The 17,318-nt window shown below is 41.4% G+C and overlaps 2 protein-coding genes and 1 long non-coding RNA gene across 5 annotated transcripts; 2 read left to right on the top strand and 1 right to left on the bottom strand.

Moving 5' to 3' along the window:
* Nucleotides 1-1,008, top strand: LOC132791400 (uncharacterized). The gene is made up of 3 exons (XR_009632901.1): nt 1-373; nt 440-586; nt 757-1,008. It is a non-coding gene; the product is annotated as an uncharacterized LOC132791400 (long non-coding RNA).
* Nucleotides 1,009-3,815: 2,807 nt separating this feature from the next.
* LOC132793307 (uncharacterized) lies at nt 3,816-10,118 on the top strand. Of its 2 annotated transcripts, none has more exons than XM_060803117.1 (6): nt 3,816-4,124; nt 5,609-6,078; nt 7,407-7,590; nt 7,693-7,735; nt 7,806-8,861; nt 9,842-10,118. In XM_060803117.1, exons 2-6 carry the CDS (start codon nt 6,000-6,002, stop codon nt 10,070-10,072), a joined length of 1,593 nt encoding a protein of 530 aa, XP_060659100.1. In that variant the 5' UTR covers nt 3,816-4,124; nt 5,609-5,999; the 3' UTR covers nt 10,073-10,118. The 2 variants fall into 2 exon arrangements, with proteins under 2 accessions (XP_060659100.1, XP_060659099.1); XM_060803116.1 differs by lacking the exon at nt 3,816-4,124 and adding an exon at nt 4,166-4,771 and having other exon boundaries at nt 7,678-7,735.
* A 1,059-nt stretch (nt 10,119-11,177) lies between these two features.
* On the bottom strand, nt 11,178-17,256 carry LOC132793306 (uncharacterized). 2 transcript variants are annotated; one of them, XM_060803115.1, is made up of 4 exons: nt 17,102-17,254; nt 15,410-16,806; nt 12,874-13,052; nt 11,178-12,810 (listed from the first exon to the last, which is right to left on the bottom strand). In XM_060803115.1, the coding sequence occupies exons 1-4, from the start codon at nt 17,107-17,109 to the stop codon at nt 12,001-12,003; spliced, it is 2,394 nt and encodes a 797-aa protein (XP_060659098.1). In that variant the 5' UTR covers nt 17,110-17,254; the 3' UTR covers nt 11,178-12,000. The 2 variants fall into 2 exon arrangements, 1 of the variants encoding a protein (XP_060659098.1); XR_009633112.1 differs by lacking the exon at nt 11,178-12,810 and having other exon boundaries at nt 12,920-13,052; nt 13,919-16,806; nt 17,102-17,256.
* Between the last annotated feature and the right edge of the window lie 62 nt (nt 17,257-17,318).

The raw sequence follows: 17,318 nt of genomic DNA, 5'->3' as shown, positions 1-17,318 counted from the left end.
TTTTTTTCAGCTTTCTGCTTCATCTTCTTCTGCAGCAGCAGCAGCAGCAGCAGTCGGAGTAACGACAATCGCAGTCGCAGTCGCAGCTTCAACATCTTCAGCTTCCCCACTGACGTTGAGAGTCAAGAGTCGAGAGCTGAGATTGAAGAGTGAAGAGTGGAGTCGACGGGGTCGGGGCCACGCCATTGAAACGAGTTTCCTTGGACAACGACTGAGGCTGGGAATAGGTGGAGTAGGAGTTGTACAGCTGGAGTGCTGGACATTTAGCTCAGCTCAGCTCAAGCTGAGGGGCCCAGCAATTAAATGTGAAAACAGTTGCGTTGCCCACAGTCGCCCCATCGATGCATGTTGCTTGCTGCTCTCGCTCGTAACTGTAACTCAATTCACTCAGATTTTCATTTTTTTTTTTTTTAATATTTCTTTTGCTGCAAACTTGAAGGAAATAAGTTTTCAATGAATATAATTATGCAAAGCAGAACGAGCAGAAGGACGCGTCACACAGTTTGCCAGGACACTTGGTCGCCCCCTCGATGGGTGGCCAAAAAAAAACGCATTAAAATTACCAGAAAGATGGCCGACAAAAAATGTAAGAGCAGAAAATGGCGATATGAAAGCAGCTTGAGCATATTTAAATATTATTCGCCTCACGCCCCAGCTATGTCATAATATTTTCATATTATTGCTTGTTTTAATTCCTTGTTTCACGATTTCATATTCTATTTTTTTTTTCCTTTTTGTCTTTGACATTTTCTTTAGCATTTGCTGTCAATTGTCCTTCAGCTGGAAAAAGTCTTGACGGCGGCCTGCGCGAAGTTTTTAATTTTTATCAAAGATTTTTCGGCTCAGTTTTTTAATGAAATTTCTGGCATTGGTCTGCCAAAGGATTTGGCTGCTTGTCGTGCATAATTTGCATAAATTGTTTTGAGCAGGAGCTGAAGGAGCAGCAATTTTTAATTTGTGATTTTCTAGTGAGTGTCCTTAAGGAAGTTTTTCGTCGGCAACTTTTTCGGTGCGGTTTTAATTAAAGTAATTTATGAGCTTGTTGCCGAACTTCTTTTTCTTTGCTGGTTACTTTAAGCTGGCAAATCATTTTAATTGCTTTGCAATTTTTCGCAGCATCAGCAGCCACGCCCCCAAAGGACCATCTTCAGCCTTCTCGCTGTATGTGTTGCGCTTTGTTGTTGTGTCTCGATGGTGTGTGGCGATAATAATTACACGTCACGCTGCCACGCAATCAAAACATTATTTGTGCAAAATCACGGAACTGAACTGAAGCGGAAGTGATGAAGGACTTCAGGACTTATTGGCTGCACGCGTCCTCGTTGACGTCGTAACGACGACGACGAAAGCAACCAACAACAAAACGTAAAAAGTTTAAAAAATTGTATCCTCAACCGCACCCCATTTAAATTACAGTCAAGCCAGAGTCAGGGTTAGAATGAGCACCAAAGCCAGTAGTCAGAGTCAATATAGTAGCCTGATCCTGGCAAGCGTCGCTGTCCCTGGGGCCGCCACTTCGCGCGTGTTAAATTCAACGCAACGCGTGCGGTCACGTGGCGGACAGAGTTACGCCCACAATCATGATAGTCGCAATCGTTTTGCTGAGATTTACACAAAAACACTGGCAACACATCGAACGATGATTTCTGACCAAACCAATCAGCAACGCTGACGTTAACAGTCAGAGGAGATGGATGTGGAAATACGGTGACGGAAAAGCAACGCGGAGTAACGACAACGGAAAATCGTTGAAAATTATGTAAATTATTGTCAATTTGGGGCTTGGGGATTGTCAGTACAAGCAGTGCGAAAATTTGCCTAAATGCTTTATAGTCAACTGAAGAGACATCACGACAATCTGTGTCCTGCTGGAATACACAGCAGCTCCAAACTGTTGCACGCCGACAAAATGTGACAGAAACATATGTTGCCACAATCAACGACAGTAAATCCCCGTTCCCAACTCAACGAGGATGCAACAACCCTTTGATAGCACCACAACATTTTGTCGATAAGCGTAGCAAAATGTTGGATTTGCGGATGGCCAATGAGCCTAAACGATTTCCACTTGTGTGGAACTGGCATATTGGCTTATCTCTAAGATTTTAAATATCACATTCCTAAGATATTATCTTTTAATCATTTGTTTAAGAAAAATTTTTCTACAGAATCCATTTAAATTGATGTTGACACTTATTATTATACGTACAACATGAAGAGAAATATTATTTGTTATTATAATAAATAAACAATATTTTAAAGATACATAATTTAAGAACAACAAAGAGCTCACATATGAGAATTCTCTCAAATCTGATAGAAAAGACGATTGAAGTTCTTACTTCTCAATTAAAAAATTCACTTTACTAAATTTATTTGCTAATTTTAATATAATCAAAATTTCGATTTTTATAAATTTGAATTATGATAAAAAATCAAATGGTTCTCATTGGCAACTGTCTACAGTGCTTAAATAATTAGAAATAATTTTAACCTCTTTATAAAACCGCTAAAAAATATTATACTAAAGGCAAACTCTGAATTTAATAATCATAATATTCCTCAATAATATACAAAATTTAATTTCATATTTACATTGTTTGTTTATAGGGCTTACAATTGTATTATATCTGCTAAATCTACCCTGTTTAGGTCCATCGATAGGATAACAATGAGATGGCTGTTTTTATGCAAGATGCCAGATCAATGTAACGATATTGTTTCGCATTTGTTGTATATTACTTCCTGGTTGCCGTTATCAATATCATATTTTTTTCCCACCATCAACTACATCCCTCAGGAACTAAAAACACCATCCCCATCCCCTCCCAGCAAAGTCGACACACGTCCGCGGCAATAAAAGCGCAAACGTTTCAATTCCGTTGCGGCTGACAAATGCACAAAAATTGCGAATGTTTCTGCCCCAAAAATGCTCGACATTATAATGATAAAAAGAGCGAATGCCGAAAATATAAACCCAGCAGCAAAACTTTATCTAGATGCTGTCGAGTGTTTTGATTTGTAACGTTTCTCACTTCATTATTATGCAATAAATTCACCAAAGGCCAGGGCCAGGCCAGTTCACATAATGGCATCCACAAACATGTCGCATGCTAAGGGAGGGTGGTTCTTTGACATTAGGCGGAGGCGAAGGCGGAAGTAGAGCATCACACACTGGACGCTGAAACAGTGAAAAGTAATGAGGCATAGCATGACAATGTCAAGATATTTTTTATCTCCCCAACGAATCTCTACAAAATATGGTCTGCCAAAAGCATAAGAATGGTTGTGAACCAAACTGTAAGTAAGCTTTTAAAGTTCAACTTTTCCAACCACCTTCGGTAACTTTCAGAAGCTGGCATGAGCTTTGAAATGTTTGAAAGCTCTCATAGAAAGGGGCGGACTTCTCGTGAGCTTTAAGCTGCAGCGTACTTTCACCTTTCGATAATACGCATTCATTCAAACAAATGAGCGTACGACCCATTGGCATCTGGCCTGTGGCGCTGAAAGCTTTAAAGAAAACAAACTCTACCCCCCACTACGCACTCCGCACTATCACGCGCACACACAGTTCAAAAACCCACCCCTATGTGGAGCAGCGAGCATTAAAGCTCTCGCGATGCTTTCTCCCAACGTGTGTTGGCATGTAAGCTGCGCTCCGCTCTTCTAAATCCAAATGTCGTTGCTCTCTCTCTCTGTCGCTCTCTGTCTTGGGCTCTCTCTGTGTATTTCGCTCTCTAGTTGAGCAAAGCACAAAAGTGCTGCTGTGTGACACAAAGAGGAGTGTCAGGCAGCATAAATTTCAGCATACAAAATTCCACACAGAAGCGTCGCGTCGCAGCTAAAACTTTTTTCGGCGAGTTGAGTTTTCCGCAGAAAATCCATAAAAATGAAAGAACCGTGTGTAAATATGCAAAGAAAACTATATAAATGCGCAAAAAGTTCCTTTTAGTCTTTAAAATAAATGTGTGTAAATACAAAGTAAGCGGTAAATGCAGCACGCCAATTGTTGTTTTGTGCGCCGCCCCAGCAAAAAAGTGATATTCCGGAATCTCAAAAAGAAAACCGAATTCACAAATCTGAATATACAACTGTGTGAGTGTGTGTGGAATACACATACATATGTATGTATTCACGGGATGATGGGATGATGTTGATGGCCGAGGCCGAGTGTGTGCCCAAGTGGCGCTGCGTATAAATCAAACAAGTTTCTATAAAAACGCGCAGAAGGAAAACGTCGAAATCGGGCAAATAAAAAATGCCAATGGGAAACAAAAAATCATAAATAAAACATAAATTATGTTTTTGGCATCGCCAACAAAAATAAAATCCCATATTAAAAAAAAAAACTAAAAACAAAAAAACAATACACAAAAAAAGCGCCGCGCAACAAACGAAAATACAGATATATTTTGATTTTTTTTTTTATAAATAGAAAAATCAATTTCGCACGCAGCGCGCACTCAACACACACAAACACACATCCATACACTTGAACGCATACAGGAGCAAGCAGCAAAGGCAGCCGCAGCAGCAGCAAAAAGAGAGAAGCGGCGGCGGCGGCGCTACTGGAGCTTGCTCTCATTCTCGGTCTGGCGCTCTCTCTCACTCTCTCTCTCTCTTTTCAACGATTGTTCGGCTGTTTGGCGCCTCGCTGCCTGCCTCATTCGCCTGCCAGCTTGTATGTTTGGATGCGTGTGTGTGTGTCTATTATAAGCAAGAGTCTGACGCTCTGCTTTGGACAACGGCGCGGCGTTGCTTTGCGCTCTATGTGAGAATAATTGAATATAATTCAAGTGTTTTTCTTGTGCATTATTTGTTGTGCTTATTATTGTTATTTGTTTAAATTAGCAACAACAACGACAACACAGCAGCAGCAGAAACAATAACAAAAAATCACGCGAGTGTTGAAAGCAATAAAACGCGCGCCTCTTTAGAACAAAACAATAGCGGAGAGCACGAAAAATTGACGGTGTAGTGCAGCCCTGGCCAAACCCTTTTGTGGGTTTGTCCTGCCCTGTGCCGTGTCCTTTCCGGTTACGTCCTGTTCCTGTCCTGTGCTGTCTTGTGCTATTCTGTGCCGTGTCGTGTCCTGTGCCGTGCATGTTTACAAATTGACGCTGCAAATTGAATTTATGGCTCGCAAAGCGAGAAACAAGTGGTTGGCCAGCGTCAGCACAGTGAGCTTCTTGGCTAGCACACAGACACACACACTGTGTTGTTGCCTTGTGGGGTCTCCGTCTGTCTGTCTGTCCGCTTTACGGTGGGTCGCTCGCTCGTTTTGTTCGTTCCAAGGTAAAAAGTTAATTTCCGCTACTTTTCAAAGTTTTTGTGTTTGGTTTGAACTGGAAGTTGTGGGTGGGCGGGCGTTCGTTTTACGCACAAAATCAACGACGGCGACGTCGACGACGACGTCGCTGTCGAATGTCGACAAATTAAATTCTCGAACAAGTGGCAAACGCGGAATGTTCCATTCTCTCTCTCTCAGTGTTGTTGTTGATGTTGCTGTCGCATTAAAAGAACGAAGACGATTTCACAACAAAGCAAAAGCAACGGCAACAGCAACAACAACAACTTGAGATCAAATAAATTAAATTTACACACATAGTTAAATTAGTGAAAATTGAATAAAAAACACAAGACAAAAACGCAGGCAACGCAAAGAGACTTGTGACAAAAACGTAAATAAATGAAAAGAGAGGTGAACGCCAGCGAGTGAAATAGCTAATTGAGTTGCAGTCGTGTAAACGAGAAGGAGATATATATCTAACACATATATATGCACAGGTCGGTCAGCGGACGACGCAGAACGTGTCGAGCAACAAATTAATAAAAAATTGAAAACATACAAAAACAACTCGCAACGCTAATATCAAAGGCAACGTCAGTGCTGTCGCCGTCGCAGTCAACGTCGTCAACAACAGTCGCAGTCGCAGTCTCAGCAGCAGCAGCCTCAGTCGCCGCCGCCGCAGTCGCAGCAACAGCAGCACAGTCAGAAAATGGGCTGTGGACAGAGCAAAATACATTTATATCCCAGGAAATCGAAGAGTAAAGCAAATGGCAAGAAAGGAGGACATGGTAAGCAAAGAGGAGACTTTACTGTACCGCTAACAGTGTGACATTGTGCGTGTGTGTGTGTGTGTGTGTTGTCTCTGTTTGCCTTACGCATACATACAGACCACTTAACACGCATGACGACATCAATTTGCCTGCAGTTGCGTGTGTACGTGTGAAACTTGAATGTCAGTCGGTACAAATGAGTGAGTGTTAGTGTGAGAGTGCGTATATGTGTGTGGCTGTGCGCGTGTGTGTGTATAAGCCACCTGTTTTCACAATGAGGACATCATTGATTAATATGTCAGCAGCAAAGGCTTACGGCGTGCATTCGCCTGACGACGTTGATGCTGACGCCACACACACACTTGCACGTCTGTGTATGTGTGTGTGTAGGCTTATAAGCTGCAAACATGCATACTATAAATATGATGAGTGTGTACATATGCGCGGTGTGTGTGCATATTATATACATTGTACAAAGCAGCGAAAAAATATATATAAAAAAAGGCAAAAAGTGTTGCGCTAGCCTACATTTCAAACTTTTGGCAGTGCCCCGAGAGCCTTTCTTCTTCTTCTTCCCGTTGTTGTTGCTGCCTTTCTCTCTCTCTCACTTCGCTGTGTGTATGTGTGTGTAATTAACTGCTAAAAGGCAACTTGTTGTTGCAGTGGGCGTAGCAGTTGAGTGGGTGTGGCCCCTTTGGGGCCTTGCCTCTATTTATGTATGCCTGTGAATTGAGTGTGCAAGTGTTAGTGTACGTGTGTGTGTGTGTTTGGGCTGCGTTCAAAACGGGTTAACAAAAGTGTAGCATACACAAAGGCGCCATTGTGCCATCAACGACCCAAATTCTGTTGGCCTAAGCTTTGTCGTCAGCTCAGTCTCCGTTCCCCCCATCCTTCTTCCTCTTTATCGCTGTTGCTAGCTAGATTAATTATAAAGTTTTTCATTCATATTTTTGTTGCGCATTAATATGCATAACTCGTTTTAATTTAATTCACGCCAAAAATTGCACTTCGACAATGAATGAACAATGAACGTGACTTGCAAAAAATAACATTTGCTGACGTTGCCAAATGGTAAAGTTCTCTATCATCAAATTCGATCTGTTTTCCTTATCCAGCCACATTTGCGCTAAATTGTTGTGTGCGACTTTTCTACGACTTCGCCAAGTGTCCTTAAAAAACAGTCAGCGTCGTGACATTTCAGGGCCAGCGCACAAAGTGAAACATATTACAACACTTGGAGCCATTTTATTGCACAAGTTGTTTGCCAAAGTTTGCTGCCTAGTTACAATTTGTTACACACTATTTTACTCACTTCTTCGTCACTTTCTCCCCTTTCTTCTCTGCAGCCGATTCAGATGCGGAGACGGACGAGGACGAAGGCCACATTGAGGATGCTGAGAAGGCACAGCAACGTGAGCGCGAGAAGCATGACGAGAGCGAAGAACAAAGCAATAAGGACATACAGGACACCGAGGAGGATGTGGCCGTCTCACTGCTGCGTGCCAAGAATCTATCGCTGCTGCAAAGCCAGTAAGTAGTCAGTCCAATCCACTGTCTGTCCCCTACTCCCCCTCCCCCCTTTTATTCCATTCAACTAAAACTGCCTGCACCTTGCAGAGAAATCTCATCAAGCCAACAGAACTTCTTCCGCATGCTGGACAAGAAGATCGACGAGGTGAGTACACTGAAAATATATTGTAAATCGAATTCGAATTCATATTAAACTCTCTCACTCTTTTTTTTAGGGACCGGATTATGATTCGGCCAGCGAGACGGAAATTGCCTTGGAGGAGGCACGACTGAATGCGCTGGTTCAGCATTGGGAAAGCGCCAGCTTGACCGCCTCCATCTGCTCCTCGGCCAGCCGATCGCTGCAGACGACGCCCATACGCCAGGTAGTCCAAGTTCCGCTGAAGACGCGACCGACGGCAAGCGGTGTTGCTGGTCATTTGCTGCAGCCTTCGTCGGCCTGCAATACGCTGACGACGACAGAGTATCTACCTCAGCACGTCTTGGCGGGGCGACAGCAGCAGCAGCAACAACAACAACAGCAGCAACTACAACAGCAGCAGCTACAACAGCAGCAGCAACAACAGCAGCAGCAACATCAAGCGGCCAATCTTTACCAGCAACAGCAGCTGATACTGTTGCCACAGCTCGATGCCAATCTTGTCAATACGTCCAATGCGAATGCAGCGGCAGCCGCACAGCTTGCCCAGCTGCAACAGCAGCAGCAACAGCAGCTGGTCATGTACCAGCAACATCAGCAACAGCAACAACAACAGCAGCAGCAACAACAGCAACAACAATTGGCTGCCTATGGCGGACATCTGCTAACGTTGCCGGCGGGCGCCAAACCGCAAAGCGTCAGCCCCAAGCGGTTGCTCTATGGTGCCGTGCCCTCGCCACCGGTTAGTGCTCCTGTGCAGTACATTGCCGCCAATTCTCCGCTGATGCAGACGGGCGTTACGGGTTTCCTAAATGGCGCCGGCGCGACAGCCGGACGTGCCCCATTGCAGTTGGCGTACTATGGCGCTCCGAGCACTGCCCCCCAAGTTGCTGGTCAAGCAGCGACCTCTGTTCCCATTGCCTCCGAATCTTACGAATCACAAACCGCTCCACACAGCCAAAGTCAGCAGCTGCAACAGCAGCAGCCGCAATTGCAGTCGCTACAGACGTTGCAGTCGTTGCAGCCGCAATCATCGCAACAGCCGCTGCAACAACAGCTGCAGCAGCAACAGCAACAACAACCTCCACTCCCAACGGGCGCTTACTATGGCGAAGTTATGCACTCCGTGCAGGTAAGCAAGCGGCCAGATTATGTACCTCACTTCGTATACGTAATACATTACGTATGCGCATTTATTATTTTATGAAAGGCTTAACACTTATCAAATCTTATTTGCCCATATTCATAGGAGACATTTTGTCATTTGTTTGTTTATATTTATCTTGTGAATAGCCATTTCAGTATAATATGCAATTAAGATGTCTTAAAAGCAGTCGTCATATAAACTTTCTCTGTGTAATTCCATTATAATGGCTTACGTTATTTTTTCAAATGGTTTGGACTATAAACATCAGTATCTTGATATAATCTACGAATCATGATTGGTTAAATTTCATTATTTATTACTCTTGAACAATACAAGTTTGATTTGACGTAATGTAAATACATCGAAACTGAAATTGATCGGTTGGTGTTTACGTTAACTTATTTGAATTCTCTATTTTCTTTAAATAATACAAAAATTAGTCACATCTTTAGACTCACAGGAGCAAAAATTTCTAGAAATATATATTGCTATTTAAGAAATGGTCAGCCTCTTTTCTATCTCCACATCCAAAGCCATTTATAATAGTGAATACATATTTAAAAAGCCAATTCTCTGCAATCATCATGTACCTCTCATTCGCTTCTTGAGAGATATACATAAATGTCAGACAGTTATTATGGTTCGGAAGCTGAACAGACAAAACTGTTAATTAACTCGAAAAAATATAAAATGCATCTTCAATTGTGCTAAAGTTCAATGTCAAAATCGTGCTTTGGACCATTTAAATAGCTGTTGTCAACTCTCTAAATGTTTCCGAGCTGTTTATAATTCTGTTTTATCTCTTGTTTATGCCTTCGCGTTAATTGCTTCTTAGCCGACGACAGCAATGATGCCTGGCTTTTAATGTTTTGCTCATTGTTTATTTGCTAATGTAAGATTTTCATTTCCCTAGACACGGCCATTAAGAAAATGTGTTTGTTTTGTTTCGTTTCATTTGTTGACAGTCGACGGCGCCACCAACGGAATACAAATTTCCGCCGGCCATCAGTGTGCAGCGATTGGCGCCCCAAGTGCAGCGGCAGCTGCGAGAGACGCAGGAACTCATAAAAGACTCGTGTCCGCAGCTGTATGCGGCGGGCTATGGCAGCCCAGGACCACCGATACGCAATCCCAACAGAAATCCAACTAGAACTAGACCCACCCTGGAGACGCAGTTCTCGCAGGAACTCTCGTGATATCTATATATGTAAAAAGCAAGCAAAAACCGTAGCAAAAAAACAAGTAACAAGTAAAGAATATATAAAAAAAAAAGAAAACAAAACAAAAACAAAGCAAAACACATAAACATAAAAAACCAAAACACACACACACAGAATTAGTCAACTGCGCCAAAGAAAACATTAAGCGAAATTAACAAGAAAACAAAAGATATATTATAAATTAAATTAAAACTAACAAAAACCACAAAAAAACGAACAAAATCGATAAAAAAATTGAAAAAACTGCACTCAATGTTTCAGTCCTCGCCCCCATCCCAGGGGCAGAAACCAACCCCATGCGACAATTTATAAAAGCAACAAAAAAGAAATTGGAAAAGCAAAGAGAAAAACTACTACAACAACTACTAAATGAAAAAAGGCTTTGCGAAGCAACAAATAAAATGCATTATAAAAGTACATATTAAATCAAGTATGTAATCAAGCAGGCAGCCAAAGAGACGGATGGATTGGGAAACGCCAGACAAAATAGTTTTAGGATCGAGTATAAAACATTATGATATGTATATGTATGTATATGCAAAAAGAAAACACACCCATAAACACACAAAGAAAACACAAATTGCAAGCAAACAAGCAACAAAGAACAAACAAAAAACCAAAAAATAAACAAACAAAAATGACTTCTACATTCTCTCACAACAATTTTGTTAGTCATAATCATATATTCATCGTGTAATTTTGCAAAATTATTTCTGTCAAATGTGTGAGCTAAACAACTTTTGAACCAAAGTGTTATACGAGTAATGTTTGAAGCTAGAAAGATCTACTACAATATATCGATGCAATGCATGAATGCTGCTGCATGACGATGTTTGATGGATCGATAGATCGATTGATCAATGATCATGGGAACGATGCTGTCTAGTAATATTTGTATACTTTAGTTCTATTTATTATTATGATAATTTTGGATGTATAATAGTTTTTTTCTTATATAAAATATATTTAAAAATGAAAATAAAAGCAAATCAATTAAGTTTAGAAAAACAATTCTATAGAATTCTTCGTCTTGATAATTTCAGAAATGTTGTTGGTAAGTATTAAAACAATGTGACAAATGTCTAATTAATTCCTTTATTCATAGTTCTGTAAATCAATTCATATGTTTACATTAAATGGAATTGTACATTTATTTCATATTGTTGATGTTAATGTGGTAGTTGTTGTGTATGCTTCAGCTAAGCAATTAATTAGACTAGTTACATAATATGGTTTAATATTCATTTGATTCTAATAAATTGACATTTGGTTGTTGTCTGTTGTGTTTAGTTATTGTTTTGTTGTTAGTTGGAATTGAAGTTTTGCATTTTTGGAGCGTTGCAAATAGTTAATTTTACATATTTTGTAGTTTTTTTTATGCGTATTTATAGAATAGAATATTCGAGAATAATTACAGAAATCAAATACGCTAAAACGTTTGAATGGATCTTGAAAGCTAAATGCCAACAATGATTTTTAGTAATGTGGTTGTTTTGCCCAGTATTTTTTTTGTTATTTTGTGTAGATGAACTTGAATTACGAATGTGAAACAAATAGATATGCAACAAGCGTATTTGATTTCAATTTAAACCATATTATATTGCTAATGTGTGGGCGTGGGAGATCTACACAAGTCTGGGGACCTCAGATCGTCGCTAGGACGTAAGTACACTCGTGTCTCTTACGATAATGAATGTGTGGTTGCATCTGGATTACTTTCATTTAGTTTGAGAGTGTAAAATGTTTGAGGTCGTGTGTACAAGTGTGCGTGTTATACGTGTGTGTGAGTGTGTGTCTGTGTATGTAGGATAGGAAATTACAATAGAGCAAAAACCATGGACCTACTATAATAATAATACTAGGGTCCTACAATTTAAGCTCATACAATTTGGCGTTACTGTTTTTTAGTTTTGTACGGGCAAAGGTGGTGGCGGCATCACATACGGCATTGCGTATGGGGCACGATATGCGCTGGCCGGTATGCTGGGGGCGCCTCCATTCAGCGACACCGTCGCCATACTGCTGGACATGCTGGTGTACTGTCCATAGGCCTGTGCCTGAGGCATTGCAGCTGCTGGGCCACCGGGCATCTGTTGTGGATGTTGCTGTGTTTGCTGGTGATGTTGCGGCGGCTGCTGTGGTTGCTGCTGATGTGGTGCCTGCTGCTGCTGTTGCTGTTGGGGAAGTGGTGGAGGTGGCATATTGAAATTCAAAGCAAAGCGTGAACGCTTCTGGTCAACACCATAGCCATAGCCAGCTGCTGCTGCCGCGGCGGCAGCATTTGCGGCAGCTGCCTGAGCTGCGGCCAAATGTGGTGGCTGATGTTGTTGCACGGCCGATCCCTGAGTCTTGGGCTCAAAGCATGCGGCATTTGGATTGAAGCGAGAGAACTGCACACCATTGGGCTGCTGTGATTGTTGCTGTTGCTGCTGTTGATAGCCACCGCCCTGTGGACGATAGCCAGTTCCCTGGACGGGCGGAGAATTGCGCGACGGCTTCTGATCGTAACGTGGCGGACCGCCTGCATTGTAGCCATTGTTGTTGCCGTTGCGATGCATATTGTTGTTGTTCTGGTTGTTGCGATAGTTGTTGCCAGCACCGCCCATCTGTTGGTTGCGTCCCTGATAGCCGCCACCATTGCCGCGATAGCCCATTCCGCCACGCTTCTGATAGCCACCACTGGCCGCCATGTTCATCAGCTTAGGATTAATGGTCTGTGAAAGTCAAGAGATTAGTTATACTATAAAATAAAGTGTACTAACATATGGATCACTCACCTGATGGGCTTCGCGCAGCACCTGAATCAAATCATTGGCCTTGTTGGCATTCGAGTGCGTGAACAAAGTGTAGGCTGTGCCCGTGTTATTCGAGCGACCGGTTCGTCCAATGCGGTGCACATAGTCCTCCGAGTTCGAAGGATAATCATAATTGATCACAAACTTGACATCGTCAACGTCTGTGTTGATTTGAAAATTGAAGAAGTTGTCAACATGTTAAAAGGGTTTGCCCAAAATAATACGTTTCATACAATTCAAATACATATTTTCAAGAACTATAAACAAAAACAGAAACTTATGTGTGTGTAAGAATTTTTCGTTTTTTTTTTTTTTTATTTCAATATTTTGATAAACTTAAATAAGCACTTGCTAAATTTTATAGTATTTGATTTATTCATTTTTTGTTTTTTATTTATTTGAATGTTATTTAATTGATTTGATTTTTTTTTTTTTTGGTTTTGGTTGCTTTGCTTTGTTTAATTTGGTTTGTACTTTGAACAAAAATTTCGCCATCAATACTATTTAGCGTATATTAACAACTATACATCTTTGGCAAACAGATATATGTTTTTTCTATACTGCAGAAATGTGGACCTCGACCTTTGTGTTTGTCATTCTTTTCTTTCTTATACTTTTATTATTTTTTTTAAATACACAAATCTTTCATTTACAAGTATATATTCGATCTATATATACTTTTAAGCTTAATGCATACAAGAGACGGCTTGATTAAACTTAAGAAATAGGTTATATAATAATAATGATATGATTGCTTTTCTCTTTTGGGTGCTAGGATATTTATTTATATATACTTTAAGATCGGTGGAAACGGAACATTAGTAATAGTATTTGGGGTGGTAGGAAATCTAATGATGCGATGGGCAAGAACAAAATTAAAATTCGATTTAAACAAAAAATTAAAATGAAATGAATGGTTTATGAAAGACGAGAGAAAGAGGAAGAGAGTGGTGAGCAAGAGTTGGTTCAAAATTATCCTAGTACTTACCCCGTGTGCGATCTATGATTATATTAGATTAGGGCTTACGTAAAGAATGTTGTTACAGCTCTGTTGTTGTAGCGGTTGTATATTTTGTTGTTGGATATAATTGTTGTTGTAGATGTCTGTTGTAGAGCCTGGAGTCGCGGAGCTTAGGTGATGAGAGTTCCGCGTTGCTAAAAACTTAAGAATTCAACCCTCACCTTGTAAGTATATAAAGCTTAACATTTTCTTTTCTTTTTTTTAACTTTTTTCTGTTTTGTGTATACAACTTTTTGTTTAACATTTAACTTTTGCTTTGCTTTCTTTTTTCTTTTTTTTCTTTGCCATGTAAAAATCGAAGTCCATTTCAAAAAGTGCTGATGATATTTTTGTTCACACACAAATTTAGGTTTTATACATATAGGATCGACGTAATATTATACGATATAAATACATAATACTGTTTATGATAAATACAAGTAAGCTACGGATAATAATAAGCATCAGTCAAAAACTTGTTGGCCGCAAAATGCATATCACGATTTCAATTTTCAATCGAATTTCATAAAAAAAACTCTATTTAAAAAAAAATAAAATAATTATAGATTAGTTTCAAGAAAGTTCCACCAGCTGGCAAACCTTTGGAGCATCTTTCAAAGCACAACTTTCAAATCGATCATCAGATTGTTCGAGCATTATTTTTAAAACAATTCTATATAGATATATATGTGTGTATAAGTATTAATCGGATTTTGCTAAGCCATTCACTCCTTGACTGACAACAAATTTGCATACGGTAATGTTAGTTTTTACTCAAATGTAATTTGACGAGGCACAAAAAAATACTAAAGGCTAGTAGAAAGAAGGTCAACGAAACTAAAAGTACAAAGATACATACATAGATGTATATCTATAGATATATAGATACACACAACAAAAGAAAAGAACTTCATATAACCAGCAAAATGCATGGAGAACACATTCCCCTCATTATTATTTCGACCACACCATTTTCTTTCAAATACTTTTCTTGGTATTCAAAAGGAATATAGCAACAAAAGAAAAAAGAGTTCTCAATGTAAACCAAATGAAAATGTAGAACACAAAAATTGGAATTGCGGGTTGGATAAATAGTTAGGAACACTTCCCCGGGCGGAAGCTAGAAGAGTAGAACGGTTTAGACATGCAATGCACAACTTAACCTGTCAAGAAATCTCATAATCGAGAGTGTAACAATAGATATACCATAGAGAAGCGATTAAGTCAGAGTGAGAGGAAAGTGAAGCGAGTTTAAGTGAAAAAAGAGAGAGTCTGGTTGGTCGGTGTTGGCCGATTCATCGCTGACGGTCGCTGCCAGGCGACGACGACGACGAATCAAATAATGAAAGAAACCATTTGGCATTCTGTATTTTTTTTTTTTTTTTGGGCATGTTGTTGATCCACAGCAACACTTGCTTGGTTATTGTTGTTGTTATGGAGAAGAGCGCATCGAAAAAAGACAAACGGGCGCAGCTGTTTAGCCAACTGCAAGCACAAAAATGCTACGGCAAAACTCACCCAATCCGCGGGCAGCCACATCGGTGGCCACCAATATCGAGTGACGTCCGTTGCGGAAGCTGGACAACACAAAGTCACGCTCCTGCTGCGACTTATCGCCATGGATGGCACATGCCCGCCATCCCTGTCGCGATATATTGCGTGTGATCTCATCCACACGCTTCTTCGTCTCCACAAAGATGATGGTCTTTGTCTCATTCTCGCTAGAGATCTGTGTCAGCAGCTGTATCAGCTTGACAATCTTCTCCGACTCATCGCAGACATCAACGATCTGGAGTATATTGTGATTGGCACTCAGCGACAATGAACCGATGTTCACCTGTATGTAATTGTTCAAAAACTCCTCGGCCAATTGGCGCACCTCCTTTGGCCAGGTGGCCGACCACATCAATACCTGACGATCGGGGCGAATCTGTTGCATGATCTTGCGTATCTGTGGCTCAAAGCCCATATCAAGCATACGATCGGCTTCGTCCAAAACCAAATAGGTGCAACGCTTCAACGATGTGGTGCCACGCTCCAAGAAATCAATAAGACGACCGGGTGTCGCTATAACAATCTCCACACCTCGTTCCAGGTCACGAGCCTGCTGCCCCTTGGGAGCGCCGCCAAAGATGCAGGTGTTGCGCACCTGCGTATTCGAGCCAAACTCACTGGCCACCTGCTGGATCTGTTGGGCCAGCTCCCGAGTGGGCGCCAGCACCAAAGCGATGGGTCCATCACCACGCTCCAACCGCGGCTGATTATTTATGTGCACCACTGCGGGTAGCACATAGGCCAGCGTCTTGCCAGAGCCCGTCTGGGCGACAGCTACCAGATCACGTCCGCTTAGAGCGATGGGCATACCCTGTGCCTGAATTGCTGTGGGCTTGGTGAAACCCTGTTTGCGTATCTCGTTCATTACATAGTCGGGAAAGCCGCCTTCCTCGAACTCAATGCTGGGCGTGGGCACTTCGTTGCCCTTGATGGTGATTTCGTTGCTGCTAAGGAAACTATCCGTTTCCAATTGGGTGCGTGCCAACACCGATTCACATGGCTTATAGAAATTCTTGCGGAAGGGTGTCAAAGACACCTCGGACCACACAATTGTGGGCAAATGTGCTCCGTGTGTCGAGGTGCGATTGTTATTCTGGTTACCACCAAAGCCACCGCCATCGCGATCATTGCGTATTCCACCGCCATTCATGCGACCGCCATTAAAGCCACCGTTGTTACCACCGCCACCTCCTCCACCGCCACCCATGGCTCCGCCGGGGCCTCCACGTATGTATGGAGCGGAACGATTGCGTTGAAACATGCCGGATCCACCACCAGCGCCGCCCATGCGATTGTTACCACCGCCAGGCATTCCACCGGCTGGGGCGCCTCCCATATAACCATTTACCTGTCCATTATACCTGGAACGAGCGTAATGAAGCGCCATTAATTATAATTTTGAGCATCAAAAGCAGTTCTAAACATTCGACTTCTACTTTTCAATGTAATTTCCATTTCCTACTCTCTCACACTCTCTGCCATTTTGAATTATCGATTTTTAGCCAGAGTTCGAGAAAAATTTCGCCTAGACATTAAACCGCCCTTCCCCCTTTCTCCAATCAACTACCTTCCAATTGCCGCCGCCACATGTCGGTAATTTGTTAAGAAAAATGCATTAAATATGCTATGCCCCTATTTGCCAGCATTGCCACTTACATATTCATTGCGTTGACCACGTAAATTGCACAATTATTTGCCAAATATTATACTTTTCACTTTTTTTTGCAATTTTTTTCACTTCACCCAAAAATTTTCCAGGTTTGTTTCTCCTACGTCAGGTTTTTAGTTATCGAAATCGAACAGAATAAGTGCGATTGTTTTTGGCATTCACAAACTTAACATTTCTGTCAACTGTTATCGTTTTGATGTATTG

The sequence above is a fragment of the Drosophila nasuta genome, chromosome 3, assembly GCF_023558535.2.
Source record: "Drosophila nasuta strain 15112-1781.00 chromosome 3, ASM2355853v1, whole genome shotgun sequence".
Lineage (NCBI taxonomy): Eukaryota > Metazoa > Arthropoda > Insecta > Diptera > Drosophilidae > Drosophila > Drosophila nasuta.
Note: the sequence above shows the minus strand (reverse complement) of the source record. Positions and strands in the feature narration are given on the sequence as shown.